This window comes from Lutjanus erythropterus, chromosome 5 (genome assembly GCF_056507025.1).
Source record: "Lutjanus erythropterus isolate fLutEry1 chromosome 5, fLutEry1.hap2, whole genome shotgun sequence".
Classification (NCBI taxonomy): Eukaryota; Metazoa; Chordata; class Actinopteri; order Lutjaniformes; family Lutjanidae; genus Lutjanus; species Lutjanus erythropterus.
The window spans coordinates 17,665,511-17,680,853 of NC_139321.1; the positions used below are offsets into that span (position 1 = coordinate 17,665,511).

Below are 15,343 nucleotides of genomic sequence, written 5' to 3' on the forward strand. Positions count from 1 at the left end.
AGAAGGGAACATCACTTGAGATTGTGAGCAGGCTTTGATTTAAAGGGCCACAGAAGCCAAAAAGGTTCGGATTCTCTGGGTTAGACTCTACACTCAAATACTCGAACACTGTGTAGAGTGAGTTTTTACTGTTGATGGCGTTTGAATCATGTCTCTGTGGTACTGAAGGGAAAAATAAATCATCACTCTGCTGTGTTAAACTTTTCTCTTTGAAGGTTCCCTTTAAAGTCACAGAGAAAATGCACACTAAAGGTCACAGACTGTATTTTATCATTTCATCATCTAATGGCAGAAGAGTGTTGATTTGATTTTTCCCATGAACCACATGAACTAAATTCTAATTTAAAGGATGTGTAATTTAAAAAGATGGTTTGTATTATTTGACATACTTATCGATAGGCAGTGTATTACCTACAATAGATTGTGGTTGGCATGCCCATAGTTAGGAGAAGCAGCAGGAGCACTGGTTTAGGAAGCTAAGCAATGTACTGCTGAGGACATTAATAAAGATCCACCTAAAAAAAATCATTGTATGTTATATTGAGAACATTTTTACCATTTTTTCTTGCTGTCAGAAAGCCTTTTCTGCCAGGAAACAACTGTCCCCAACAGTTCATTGCTTAGCTTCCGCGCTGGTGCTCCTCACTGCTTTTCCAAATGGGGGACATGCTCACAGGCATCCACTGGAGGCAATACACCGACTATCAAGGAGTACCTCATACAGCCCCACTTTAAAACTGTCCCTTTAAACAAATAACTAAACCACAGATGATTGTTTTCTCACCTGCAAACAAAGACTGTACATGAAATAGCAAGAAATCAGAATTAAAACACATATGAAGAAAACCTCAAGGGGTCTGAATGCAACAAATTCAACACATCTGAGGCAGTTTGGGCAGTTTGCCCAGATTAAAGAAAGGAAAAACACCACTAGACTTCAACATACATTTCTTTACAGTCCGATAGATGTGTTCACAGTGTTCAATTTAAAAATACACTCCCACAAATCACAGTAATGCATTTTGAGTTATTCTTAGCACAACAAAATGTGCAGAAAGCCAGGCCTTGCCAAATGCATTTCCACAGTTTTGCATTATACCCACCACCAATGTACTGAAATTCAGCACTGGTTATCTGTTTGGATGTGATACTGGCTCAGCTGGTCCAACTTTCGGGTGTGGGTACATGCTTTTGTGCATGCGTGCATGTTCAGAGTGACTCTCTAGAGTTCATGGGAGATGAAAGAGGGTCCTAAGGGCGTCTCTGTGGGCTCGAGGCTGACATGGGAGAGAGTGTGGCTCTGGGAGCGAGACAGTGAGTGATAATGAGAGGGAGGGGCTTTCCCCTGGGCCTGGCCCTCTCCCTGCCCCGAGCTCTGGCTTGGCAGGGTTGAGTCCCCTGGTTCAACTCCAGCCGCAGTCCCAGCTCCCGCAGCAGCGCGCTCCTGCTTGTGTCTCTCCCAGGCAGAGCTCAGCTTCACAGCTAGAGCCAGCAGGTTCTTCCCCAGGAACACAGTGGACACACGGGAGTCCCTGTACCACAGCATGCCTGTGCCCCGCAGGGCCAGGGTGAAGATATTGATAGTGACCAAGCTGAGCCAAGGGTACAAAGCCTCCTTACGGGGCCCCCTCTGTCCTGGCAGGCCGGTGGCCCCCAGCTCTGTGAGGGCCACACATGGCAGCAGCAGCAGGAGGGCATAGCAGTAAAAGAAGACCAGGCCCTCGGCCCAGATGGGCAGCCTCTGCTCCACCACCCCTCCATTCCCCGCTGCCTGGGCTTCCCACAGCCCCGCCTGCAGGTCCAGCACATCCAGCAGGTCCACCACCACCCACAGGAGCCGTCCCCGCACCTCCTGCTTCCTGCGCTGCGGGGTCATGTGGTCAGCTCCTGTCAGGATGAGAAACAGGGAGGGCAGACAGATGGACAGCAACAGCGTCAGGGTCTTTCTGGCCAGCGGGTCAGGCGGCCGGCGCTCCTGCCTGTAGTTGTGGCAGACGAAGAAGAGCTTGAGCTGCAGCAGCGACAGGAACAGGAACCACAGGGCGTTGGCAAAACCACGCCGCGGCGACCGTGCCTCTGACACCACACCTGCTGAGACGAAGCGCAGCGCGAGCAGGAAGCCCACATCCCCTAGCAACACTGCCGCATACTGCCACACACTAGGTCCGGGAAGACCACGAGCTCCCAGCATGCTCTGCTCCAACAGGTATAGGTCCACCACTGCCATCGTGCTCACCGTGACCAGGGTTGATACGCACACCTGGGGCGTGGGCACCATGCCTGAAAGAGACGTACACACAGGTAGAGTGGTAAATCTGTTACATCGACAGAATTTTAAACTCCACTCACATTGCATTACATGCAGCCATCTGTTCTCAGTGAAACTGACAAATTTGCAGGATAAGAACATTCTCTTTTTTTCCAGCATGAATTCAAACCAAATGTAAAATAGTTTTATGCTTGTTGCTATGGTTTAAGACATTGGCTGCCTAGTAAGCAGTGAGCGCCCTTCATCTTTGGCCAGAGCTACATCTACCCTGGCTGCTCAAGCTGAGAAGCCTGTTAAATTGTGTTTTTTTTTACTCTGCAGTTCTTTGAATTAAATAGTCTTCATTTTCCAAAAAGGTCTTAACATTGCTTCTTTTTGATTCAAATATTTTCCGCAAGTTCCTCTGCCAATACTTTTTTTTCCTGTTTGTTGTTGTTGTTTCTGTTCTTTTTTTGTACTCATCCTATTCATTATTAATTAATTGCATTCAGGCGCAGCTAGGTGCCCTGTCAAAGCCTTTTCTTTGCCTCTATAGTCTGCCATGTTTATTCTCACAGTGTGCTGCAGTCTTTAATCATCGCAAATTCCCCTCTCATTTCAGATGAATATTGATAACATGCTATTTGTTTAGAGATGTGTTTGACTCGTGTCTTTGTGTACACACTGTGTATATCTGGATGAGTTCATGCAGGCAATGTTAATTTGCCTGAATATGAAGGTTCATTTATTTGTGCGTTGCAGCTCATATCTCAGCCATGGACAGTATAAACCTCAGTATTGACGTGGCGTGAGAAATGATCATTGACTTTACAGTGTAATTGAACCGACGTCTCTTTATCGTATTTAGCTATAAAGCACAGCATGGACCTTTGGGCTGTCTGTTATCTGCTCAGCACCACTCGGGGGTGTCAACACCTCAGCAGGATCGATGACATTATAATATAAAATCATTACCAGCTCAGATGTGTCGTAATGGCAACAGTTGAGCATGATCGAGCGAGAGATTGTCAGCATGATTGCGGCCTGTGAGAAAAGTCTGCCAGTGGAAAGTGTGTATTGATATCTTGCCGATGGAAGACGCATCGCTTCCCTCACTCTAAGACTAACAGGAGCTCTGCCATCTCCTCCGTGCAGTTTGAATCATTGAAGAGGGCTGAGGAGCTCCACTGGGTAAAAAAAAAGAGGGTTTCAGATTGTGTATGCGTGTGTGGAGAAGCAGAATGAGCATACGACTGCAAGTGAAAGATTAATAGGCCTCTTGGCTGTCTACATGCCTAATAAAGTGTTACTGCATGATGGTAATAGTTCATAAATAAGCTCAGGGGGAGAAGGGGTGAAAGTGATGAAGAGGAAAAGACTCAAATGCAGATACAAAGTGACTTCCACCCACTTATATGAAGACATGCATTTCGTGAGCCAGCTTGGCCTGGATGAATCCAAATGTATTCATCAGTGGGGGTATTGAAATATCACAGACATTAGGGTTTGTTCTGAACCAGATGAATCAAAGAGATGAGGAAAGGAACTATCTCAACTGATTAATCCGCTCGGAGGCATGGTGGGAGGACAGGCGTGGATCATGCCAGCGTTCGCAATATCTGATTGTCTAAGAAGCCTTTTGTCTCACCAGACTCTGCAACTTGATTATCATTCCCCCAAAATTGAATGAATTTCAAACCGCCGATTGAGAGGATATTGGAATTTAAATTTGGTTTTTCTTTCTCGGTGAACAAACCCGCTCCCTGGGGAGGGGGATGGATGGAGATGTACAGCCACTGTTGCAGATGGCGTTTCCTCGAGGTCGTGCCTCCAACTTATTCCACCTGCGCCTTAAATTTCACCCTGGAAATCTCCCTGTCAGCCTGTGTTTGTGTTTTGACTTGCTGTCAACGCAGTGTAATTTATTCTGTCCAGAGTGAGCGACCGGGATGACAGCCCGTGTGTCCACTCAGCTCATCAATAATGACCAAATTCATCACTCCCCTGTCTGGGCAGTGACACGGCTGTTGACAAGGTGAGGTAACCTATTTCGCTGTAAGCATGAGTAATGGCATGTAATCGTGCAGGTGAAAGATGAGTCTATGTTTGCTTTTTTTCCTACCTTACAGTACCAGTTTGTAGGATTTAGTGGCATCTAGCGATGAGTTTGCAGATTCTTAGACGCAAAAGTAGGGTCGGGTACCTAAACTTGGTGCCACTATGGCATCTGCTCCTATACAACCGGTATCTACCAGACTGTATCACGGCATAGATTTCTGTGCCTCATTTTGGTGCTACTTAAATGCCTGAGATGTCTAACATTTCCCCCAGGTGCTCTGAAATGGGAGTTAAAGGAAACAGAAGCATCACTGCACATGTCCTCATTAGTTAACATTAAAATAATTTGCACTGATGGCAGCAGGTTAAGTGTGGCTGTATTGCACTTGAAACACCAGGATGTCCAATAAATGTTTGAAAACTTTTTTTTTTTTTTTAGTAATTGCTCAGACACCAGTTATAGGCACAGGTAGTATCTAAAAAAAAAAAACACAATACCCAACCCTTCTCACTAGTCAGTCTCTAAACTCTGTGCTCAAGAGAGACTGAGGACAGTCTCCCAGCTTTCATCGCTAAAACTCCAAGGAAACAATTCAAGAGTTTAATAAAGAAACCTGCATTGCCACAAAGCAAACCAGAGTCTTGAGGGCAGCCCTTCATTTTGGGGTGGTGACATGCAGAAGTCGTGTGCCTGCCACTGAGGAGAGTGGAGGCATTGTTTGAGAGCACCGTTTCAGGTAAGGCATGTCCTACAAAAAATTCAATGGGTATAGGTTTGTTAGCGACCAGGGTCAGCAACCTTAACTATCAAATGAGACATATTTGGCCAAAAAAAATCGAAGCCTGTCTGGAGCTATGAATCTTAAATTCTCTACTGTTTTCCTCTGAAACGTTTCATTTTTGTGGATTTGGCAACCATAGCTAAAAAGAAGAACTGTTTTCAGTTTCCATACAAGTTTTGGTAAAAGCCACAGGGAGCCCCTGGCGATGTGCAAAGGAGCTGCAGGTTGCTAACCCCTGCCCCAGATGATTGGTGGGCAGCGATATCTCTGATTGTCTGGTAATGCAAGCCTGGCAGATTGCAAACACTGTCTCACTCTCCCCCTCCAAGCCTGTAGTAAGCCCTGTAGTGGCTGTGCAAAATGCAAAAAGCCGTATCTAGAGCCAGTGTTTGGTTTGTCCGTTCTGAGCTACTGTCGAAACATGGCAGTTCAACATGGGGACCTGTGGAAGAGGATCCATGCCCCCCAGATAATAATGACTGGAATTTTCAGGGGATTATACACCAAGAAAAACATATATTACATTTCAGCAGTAGTCTGTCAACAGATCTCTGTAGATTTTACACACTGGAACTTTAAGTGCTTTCCTCTGTTTTGCACAAAAAAAATTATTTTACCCCCCCCCCATTTTCTCCACCCCCTTTAAGCTTATCATGTGTGACACTAGTGCACATGGGCTCTCCCTCCATCTGCATGATAGTGTCTTAAGTAATAATCCAAAAAAGCTCTCATATTCTTTGTGACACACGCTCACACACTGACAGAGATAAAGCGAGGGGTGGGGTGTGCCACTTGCTCTTGTTTTCTATTAATATTGGGTGATTTCCAGGTGGACAGAAATCCATGTGGAGCGAAGATTAATTTGCCTTCCACCCACAGTTTATCTCCATAAACACGCCTCATGGAGCTTCAAATTACATCAAAAAGACAAGAGAACCCCCTCACAAGTTATCACAGGTGCCACTGGAGCACCAAGGCCATCAGGACAACATCTTCTGCCATTATGTGCAAACTAATTAATTAATAGAGAGGCAGCCAGGCAGTGTGCAATCTCTGATAATGCACTGCTGAATAAATCCCCTCCCTAGACTAGCAGCCACATGACTGAAACATCTGTTGATTTGTCAGGTAGCAGCCAAAGTGATGCCTGAGGGATTCGTTTTTTTATTTAGAATTTTCATGTTTGTTTTTTCTTGGACAAAAAAAAATGTGGTTATGATTCGGTGCCCAGGCATGCACTGCTGTTCTTGTTACCCCGTGGTAATTTAACAATCTCTCCCTGCAACACCTGTTTCATAACTGCCCTATTAACAGCAGGTATTGTGGGGTTTTATCCGTGCAAAGTAAAGCTTTAGTTACCCAAACCATTCGTCTTGCACTTGGGCTCGATCCTCCTGGTAATGTGTGTTTTTTCCCACCCTTCCAAGTAGAAAAGCGCTGTCGGTGACCAATAAAGTCGTTTTATTGGCGTTGATGAGCCGGTGCTCGGTGATAAAGTCTTGCTCTCACAGTCCGGCTGTTTGTACACAGTCAGGCTCCAGCAAGGAGGCTCATCTCCAGGCTGCAGGAGGGGGAAAGCAGAGCCGAGTTAGTGGGAACAAAAAGACGGCTCACACTTATCAAGATTTCCCTCTCCATCCTCGTCCGTGCAGATCTGGCGTGGCCGATATCTCTCCCTCCCCCCCGATGGCTCCGCACGGTTTGTTTGTTGCAGAGAGAGGCTCGGATCTGGTGGTGAATCTGGATCTGTCACTTCCCGCAGTGTCGGCTTCTGCTGCTGTCGGGTTTATCTTTTGACACAGCAGCGGGGGCAGTGCACGGAGCCGTGCTGCTGCTGCTGCTGCTGCTGCTCCTCCGCGGCTGCCCGGTGGATGGAAGTCGCTCAGAAGTGGAGCTTCAGCATCAGCGGCGACGCAGAGACTGATCCAAGCGAGGAAGATGGCTCAGGAGAGGAGCGGTGCAGCGCTGGAAGAGAGGAGAGGAGGGAGAAACTCACTCACTCTCACGCTGTCCGACTTTGGTTGTGTGCTGTTAATTTGTAAGCATGTTACGTGCTCCAGCCCAGACCTCCCACCCTCCACCCCTCCTCAGTGTCTCCTCCTCCATCAGCTGTGTGGAAGTTGAGCTATGAATACTTGAAAGCACCCAGTTACAGTATACTCATTGGTTATGGTAATCATGATGATGCCACTTGCAGAAGATTAGTTGCATTGTTTTTGGAGCCCGGCTGATACCTTATTTACCCTTCCTCAGCTTGAAATAAGAGCGAGGAAGTGGAGCGAAAGATGCTTGTAGCCTGTAGACACATTTAGAGCTCAGAAAGGCAGATGTTACAACTTTAATTAGTCCTCCTTCTGCCTACTTACTGTCTTAGTCACACAAGGAAATCATCCCTCTGTTGTAGATTAACTCATTACAGCCGGCTTACTGCGTGCTTAAACAGAAGGATTGGGAATTTCTGAGGCAGATCTGGTCGAAAATGAATCTTTCCGAGACAGTTTTTCCTCGTTCGGGAATTTAATTTTGCCAAGGAATTTCCCAGCATCACCGTCCCCGTGCTTCTTCAAGGTCCTGCTTCTTCAAGTGTGTCTGTAGGCATTCCAGTCTGCACCTTTAGCAAAGATGGCTCAAGTCCTCAGCTCCCTCGATTTCTGTGGCTCTCAGTGTGCTGGGTTCATTTTAGAGTGAGAGGTTTAATCAGACTGGTGAGAAAGGGGATGGAGAGTCATCTTTCTTGTCAGATTCAGCTCTGCGCTCTGCTGGCTTCCAAGAGAAGAGATTTTCCATTTTCCTCACTTCAGCGTGGGTTTTTTTGTTCTCCTTCTTCCCACTGCCTTTCTGTCACCCCTCTCTCCTCTTGTTTATCCTGTTCTATCCCCTCATCATGCTACTATGCCAATGTTTTCTTTTTTGTGTTGCCTGTGGGTGTGGTTGAAGGTCATTCTGCACACTGGCTCACTTTCAGAGAGGAGAGGAGAGAAAGGGGGGTGGGGGGGTGGGGGGGGGCAGGAAAAAGGACAAGGGAGAACAGTGAGAATAGCAGAGGAGGGCGAGGGGCAGTCAGGCGGACAAGGCTGTCCACAGTACTGTGCAGTCATCACTTTTTGCTTCAGACATGATTGGGGAAGTTTGGAAGGACACATGGGGTTACAGACTGTCCAAGAATGCTAAAGGCGTCAACAGTGTGAGCAAGGCTCCACATCAGACCCGAGGCTGACCTCCACAAACATGGCAGACATGGAGGGCTCAGTCCTTTCACCTCCCTCCTCTTGACTCTTACTCGCTGTCGTCTCAGAGTCTGACGCATGAATTAAAAGTGAACTTAATTTAACATTACACCCATATAACATTTTCCCACTCATGATGGACAGTAAAAAAAAAGGATTAAAATCAGTGCGGCAGAGCAAAAGATATCTTCTTTTTTATTCAAGTCAGTTTTACTTATATAGTGCCAGATTGTAATAGAAGTTATCTCAGGGTACTTTATAATATTTACTACAACTGTAACAATTATAATCGATTATGAGTTGATTATTAAATGAATTGCTCTGCTGATTATACTCATACCCGTAATTCAGTGACTCCTTGTGCCCCATGGATGGAGGCACAGAGCTGCAACAAGCAATCTATTAGTCAACAACTAAAGACAACTATTTTGATAATTGATCAAGCGATTTGAGCAAGTAAAAGAGTCCAAAATCTCTGATACCGGTTTGTTAAATGTACATAGTTTCTGTTTATTTTACAGTCAACTGAAAATCTTGTTGTGGCCAAAACAAGACATTTGAGGATGTAATTTTTGGCTTTGGGAAACACTGATAAACATTTTTCACAACTAATCAGTTAATTGAGAAAATGGTCATCAAACTCATCAGTAATGACAATAATCGTTAGCTGCAGCACTGTTATTTACAGACTCAGTAGTTTTCACAAAGAGCAAGTACTAAGGTAAATGTCATGAGGAAAAACTTACTTTTAACAGGCAGAAACCTCAAGCTGAACCAGATTCACTTGAGGCAATTTATCAGTTTTTGCACAGCTCCCTTTGAAACTGTGAGTCACTTGACTTTTTTCACATATGCAGTGAGGCTGGGCGAATATAGCTGAAAAATTCATCACGATTTGGTATGAAATAATAATCTATTTCTGTTAATAATCTATTTAACCACCTTATTTTTTTAAATTAACAGCCTTACTTTGAATTTAACCACTTTATTTATCAAGGTACACAGGTAATAGACCTAATAGACTTAAGAAAACAAACAAGCAAAAAAAATGCTGTACTGAGCTGATCTGTCCTTTTTTTATTAACAATTTCTACCTTCATTTCCTCACTTCACACTGTTTCTGTTGCGTCACGTGTGGATGATCCAACTGAACAACACACCCGTTTGATGACTGGCAGCTTGCGTGTCACTCCATCATCAAGAGATACGATGTGCTGTTAATCATTCAGATTGCGTTGTTATGTGCTTTCATTGTGATTCACATTTAATGCATTTAAATGAAATTATGGAATATTTCATTCGAAAATTCTCTTATTGCTTGTGATTAAGTGCCTATTACTAATACTTATCACTGTGGTTTTACTGCTCAGGCTCATATGCTGTACAATAGAGTTCTCTTCATGAGCTGTAAACAGACTTTGATGTGTAAAGGTCCTCTTTTAAAAACACACCTTTTTGTGTACAAAATTCACTATTATCTCTCTGAGTACTTTACAAACACAACACAAGCCTTGTGGAAAACATTGCTATCTGTCGTTGTTGAAGTCTGATTTTTTTTTTCCAGCCCCTGACTCGCTTTCTTTGTGTGTTTCTCCTCCACTTGTCAGCGCATGTTGTGATTGTTCAGTCATCTCCAGCGTGGAGCCTCAGCTGCCTGCAGTTCAGGCTCCTCTGTTTCTGCTGCAGCCTCCACACGTGATTAATCATGTGAAGTGGCAAAAAGCACAACACTGTCAAGACTGTGAGGGAGACCTAATGGAGTTGAAAATGGGATGTTTTGTCGTGATGCAATCCATTTTGTTCCACCTTCGCCCGCTCGCTTGCTTGCTTGCTTTCACCATGCCCTCAAACAGCAAATTCTTCTTCTTTCATACCAAAAATGATGGATGTGTCTATTTTAAAGGACCTGTGTGTAGGATTTAGTGCCATCTGGTGGTGAGCTTGCAGATTGCAAACAGCTTGTCTCACCCTCCCCTTCCCAGCTTGTAGGAGAACCTACAGTGGCTGTAAAAGTCATGCAAAACACAAAAGGTCTTATCTAGAGCCAGTGGTTGTCTTTTTCTGTTCTGGTTGCACTATTTCCAAGACTGTTCTGCCTAGTCCGGTCCTACTGTGCAGTGATTGGCTACTATTACTATATTCTGATTGGCTAGTACTCAACAACACACTCTTGTGATTGCCAGAAAATCTGTTTAATGTTGTGAAATGTGTGTTTTAACCACAAACCATGATAGTAGTTTAGTAGTTTTTGTGTCTAAACCTAACCAAACTGCAAGTGAAAACTGAAAATAATTTAAAAAGTCAGCTAAGTCTTAAAAAAAGTTTAAGGGCCAGTATGTAGGATTCAGTGGCATCTAGCAGTGAAACTGATGCAAATCAACTTGTCTCAAAGGCGTGCAGGAGAACGCACAGTGATCGTGAAACTCGTGCAAAATATGAACATCTAAAGGGCGGTGCAACAAGACTCCATGGAGGAGGACCCTCTGTAGATAAATTGGCTCATTCTCAGGTAATGAAAAAACATGACAATCCTCATTTTCAGGTGATTAAGTGCTAATGAAATATTTATTTGATTATGATATTCCATTTCTGCCAATAGATCCTCCTAAATGCTACACATTTAACCTTGAACAGTGACATTTAGCTTCACATGGGACATGAAGCCCAGCCTCCTGGGTGAGACTTTGATTTGATCCATGCATCAGCCACAGCTGGCTAAATTTCTCCCAACTGACAATATCTACACTTTGGATGTGGAACAGTCTTTAGAAGAGCTGCAGAAAGATGGCGGTGCAACATGGGGGTCTCCGTGGCAGAGGATCCGCACTCTCTGTAGATATAAACGGCTCATTCGAAGGTAACAAAACCACAATAATTCAAATTTTCGGGCGATTATACACTAATGAAAACATACTTATAAATATTTTCCATTTCTGCAATATTCGGCCATTAAATCCCAGTGAGTCTTACACACTGGACCTTAAATAAAAGATCTAGACGGCAAAATCACTGCTGAGAAGTTTTGGCTTGTTTTGGTTGTTAAAGATGATGCCCTGAATTTGGTTCGCTTCGTCGGTTCTGCACTCATGCCCGTTTGAGCAGCACTCGTCGACTCTTTTATGCAGGGCTGTATATTGGCCTGAGCACAGTTCACTGGAGACTGGGGGGTGAAAATCGTTTTCATTTTCCACTTTTAAGACTAATCCACTGATTCCACGGTGGAAAATCAAGTAAAATGCATGTCCAGCGTGAACCCAATTTATTTTGTGCTGTTTGCCGTGTGCGGCTGTGTGTGTTAGACCTAAACTGACCTGCTGCTCAGCCTCTCACTCTCAGTTATCCCTTCTGCAGCCGAGGGTCCAACATGAAACCTAATCAGCTGTATGACGCTACAATGGGGCTGAATGTGATAAAATGCCAACAGCGGAGCAGATTAAATGAACAAGGTAATGAAGGTAATGAATGAGAGTGTTTCACACTGAAGAGTTTAATTAACCTCGCCTCCCACAAGCCTCTCTCCACTGTAACACCTTCGGCGCCGTATTGCAGACCTCCTCCAGGTCGACTGCCCGGGGCAGTTTATCGAGTGGCCTTGTGTGCCAGGGGCAATTAATCCCGCCTCCTGCCCCAAGGCCTTATCCTGCATCTGTGTCCTTTATCTTCATGTTTGCCACGCTTCCATGAGCACGATACTTCTCTTGACCTACTCTCCCTCTCTTTCTCATCTGCCTCCATCTCTCCCCCCCTCCTCCTCCTCCTCCTCCTCCTCCTCCTCCTCCTCCTCCTCCTCCTCCTCTTCCTCTCTCCTTATTTCTTTTTTTCTCCCTTGTTCTCTCGGTTGCAGAGACACCTGCGACCACACACAGTGAACACTTCCTCACCGTCAGCATTCCCTGGCAGCTTAATATGCAAGAATATCCAGCGTTGAACTGATAGTCTTGTCAGATTGAAATGAGGCCGAAGTATTCATACATAAACATACACGCGCACACACTCGCCCATATTCATGAGGACCTCCTGCGGCCTTCACTTTACTTCTCTTCCGTTGTTCACCTCCCTCAAACAAACCCCGTCTCACTGTTCAAATATTGACCACGATCACTGGCCACAGTGTGACAACTTTAATACACCTCAGCTGTCTCTCTTTCTCTTTTTCCTGTCTCCCCTTCTCTTTATTCACATATTCACACACACACATGCCATCCTGCCACACCAGTGCTACATCTTGTTAAAAAGAGTTAGTGAAGCTGAAAGGCCAATCACATTAACACGGAGGGAGTGTCAAAAAAGACTGCAGAGAATATGGTGGAAGGGTCAAATCAAATGGACACTTCCCAGATTTTAATTGCAAATGCCTAATTGCTCCCATAATTATGAGTAATAAGACTCAGCCGCGCTGATCTTGAATGGATCATGTAGCAATTACTCACCACTGTCGCTGCTGGATTTGACGGCGGGAAATATCTGCGTAGATTAGCGTTTAATCCCGGTGCCCAGGATCTCAGAAGTCTTTGAAGATGCTGAATGTCCTCGTCCACAGCCGGCATGGAAGGCCCCGCCTCGGGTGATGGGCTGCAGCCATTTTATACTGGAGAGCGCCCGGCTCTAATCAGTCATGGTGGAAGAGAGAGGATTTATCCGGCAGCTCGGACTCGAGGATGATTAGATGCTCAGATGCAGTGAGCGGGGTTAGCGATTTGGCCAGGGCATGAATGTTGCTGTTCCAGTTCCCTCTCTCTGATAAATGTCACGTGAAGTTGGAGGAGCCAACCTTGAAACTTCCTCTCACGGCGCACCAGTCCTCTGCCACGTTTTAAGACTGTGATTGCAATTATCAACATGGTTCAATTTGCAGTAATTACTGCAGTTAAACTATTAAATAGCCCGAGGCCAAAATACAACTCGTTCTCACTGTCATTTTCAGAAGCAGAGGTGCTTGGACTCTTGTGGAACAGCTTGATTAAAATATGATTACCTGTCTCTGGTGCATACTTAATTATGTACAACTCAGGGCAAACTGTCTGCTATCCCCAAGTGGGTCGTATCTTTCATCCTCAGGCCTGTCTTTTTGGTTCTTATTTGCTGCTCTTTAGCCCTTTTTTTTCATGTTTGTTCAAGCCCCTTTTAGCGCTGACTGTCTGGTCGGGAAGGCCATGCGAAGCCTTCGCCTCTGTCTATCTTTAGAACGGCTGCTTCTCTGTCTGCATAATGTCTCGCCGTTCGTGCTTAAGCACATTTCAGAAGCATCAGGCATTATCTCGGGCTGGTCGGGGAGGCCCTTTCATGGCATTGTGTGGCATGAAAGGACCATCTGAGTCGGTGGGAGAGATCATTATCCGACATGGGCTGAACAGAAGGAAAGGAACGGGAGTTGAATGCGTGAGGCAGAGCCCGAGGGTTTGCTTTGACTCATACAGTACCCAACATCACAGCCTTTATACTAATCCATATTTAATTAGACTTTCCCTCATTGCTCCCTCCCCGCTTGTTTACCCTTGCTATGTTGTTTTATGGGATGCAAAGGGAGGGAAGGGCATGGGTAAGAAGGTAGCAAGGTTGACATGGGATTACTATTAATAACCACAGGAGGGGAGGGAAGGTAGAGCCTAGTGAGGGCTCAAGGGATGTAGCTGTGTTTCATTTCATTAATTGGATATTGTAATTCAAATAGCAGCCATCAGCACTGAAACAATAACCTGCCTCGACTCATGATGTGATGTGTTGAAATTTCAATCAGTTTGTTGTTGGATACATAGAAACGGCGGTGAGTAATGAGCAGCCGTTTGGACACTAATGAAGTGGCGGGCTTGTGTAGATCGAGCGACTGATCAGCATTCATCAGGTGCTTTTGAAGCCTTTAGTGGAAATGATGTTCAGAGAACTTTCTGCTCCGTTAAGTTCAAATGAATGTCTTCCGCATCCTGTCATTGCAGAATGTCTCAGGATGACTGACTTTTCATCAGATCCATTATTAGAATCTGAAAGCTGTGCTCTGCTCAGCTCTGTCGTGGAGCAATAGAAGCTCGTGAGTCCATTAAACTGTATAAAACCCTTTTTTTCTCTTCCCCTCATTTCTGAAATGAACATTTCAATCAGTGTGTTGCCTTTGGGAAGGATGGCGGGTGAAGGTCAGTATAAATTTCAGCAGTAATAATTAGATTCTTTATTAGTCTTTGCCACTGAATTTAGTTCCAAAGAGGAATGGTGCAAAGGAGCAGCGTTGGCCGGGTGTTGACTTAATGTCACCCATCCATTTTGCTTTCGCTCTGGTTGGCCTTGCAGGAGCTGGAAAATGGGAGGCTCATTTATCACTGGGTTTCTCTGGCTCTGGGCACCAACATGCATTCAGTCATAGCTCGAGTGACAGACACACACAAACAAAACAGAACACAACTGAACACAACAGAGGGCTGCACACACACACTGATGCATCTCAATGTGAATGAGGCTTCAGCGGTGTACCAAGGTATTAAGAAACCCCAGAGGTGTGATTTTCAATACGGTCCCAAAATACAGGCAATCCTCTTCTTTTTTTAAGCTGATAGGGAGATGCTGTATTGAGGCAATCTATTGTTGTACACAACATGCGCCACTAGGAGTCTACTAGGCTTGGACAATTGTCCAACTTGGCACATGATGATGTCCTCACTAACACCAACTCATCATCATAGACCATAAATTGAATAGTGGACGGGGCTTCGGGTTGTGAAAAGTGATGTCTATGCAGAAGTACCTTAAACCGGCAGTCTTTCTAAGGGCCAGCAGGGGGTGACTCCACTGGTTTCAAAAAGAAGTCTGATTGTATGTGAGCATATGGAAAAATGACCCTACTTCTCACTTGATTTATTATCTCACTAAACAGTTTCCTAATGAGTTTACAGTCTAAATTTTCATCAGTACAATATGATCATTTTATAGGGTCCCATTCAGAGCAAAATAGATGATAAAGCAGGGTATGCTTTAGGCAGGGGCAACTGTGTGCATACAGGGCTCACAGAACAGCGTTGAACACATGTGGATCAATTTTC

General features: G+C 44.9%; 2 protein-coding genes across 2 annotated transcripts in view; one reads left to right on the top strand and one right to left on the bottom strand.

Moving 5' to 3' along the window:
- mrpl11 (mitochondrial ribosomal protein L11) overlaps positions 1 to 15,343 on the top strand; it is a 64,147-nt gene that overhangs the window by 34,918 nt on the left and 13,886 nt on the right. The gene's annotated exons all lie outside the window — the stretch shown is intronic.
- On the bottom strand, positions 648 to 7,103 carry tmem265 (transmembrane protein 265). Its single transcript, XM_084718384.1, has 2 exons — positions 6,448 to 7,103; positions 648 to 2,280 (listed from the first exon to the last, which is right to left on the bottom strand). The coding sequence occupies exon 2, from the start codon at positions 2,276 to 2,278 to the stop codon at positions 1,223 to 1,225; it is 1,056 nt and encodes a 351-aa protein (XP_084574510.1). The 5' UTR covers positions 2,279 to 2,280; positions 6,448 to 7,103; the 3' UTR covers positions 648 to 1,222.

What these genes read in the sequence shown, in the direction of transcription:
- tmem265 (XM_084718384.1), bottom strand. Translation starts at nt 2,278, where the DNA reads ATGGTGCCCACGCCCCAGGTGTGCGTATCAACCCTGGTCACGGTGAGC.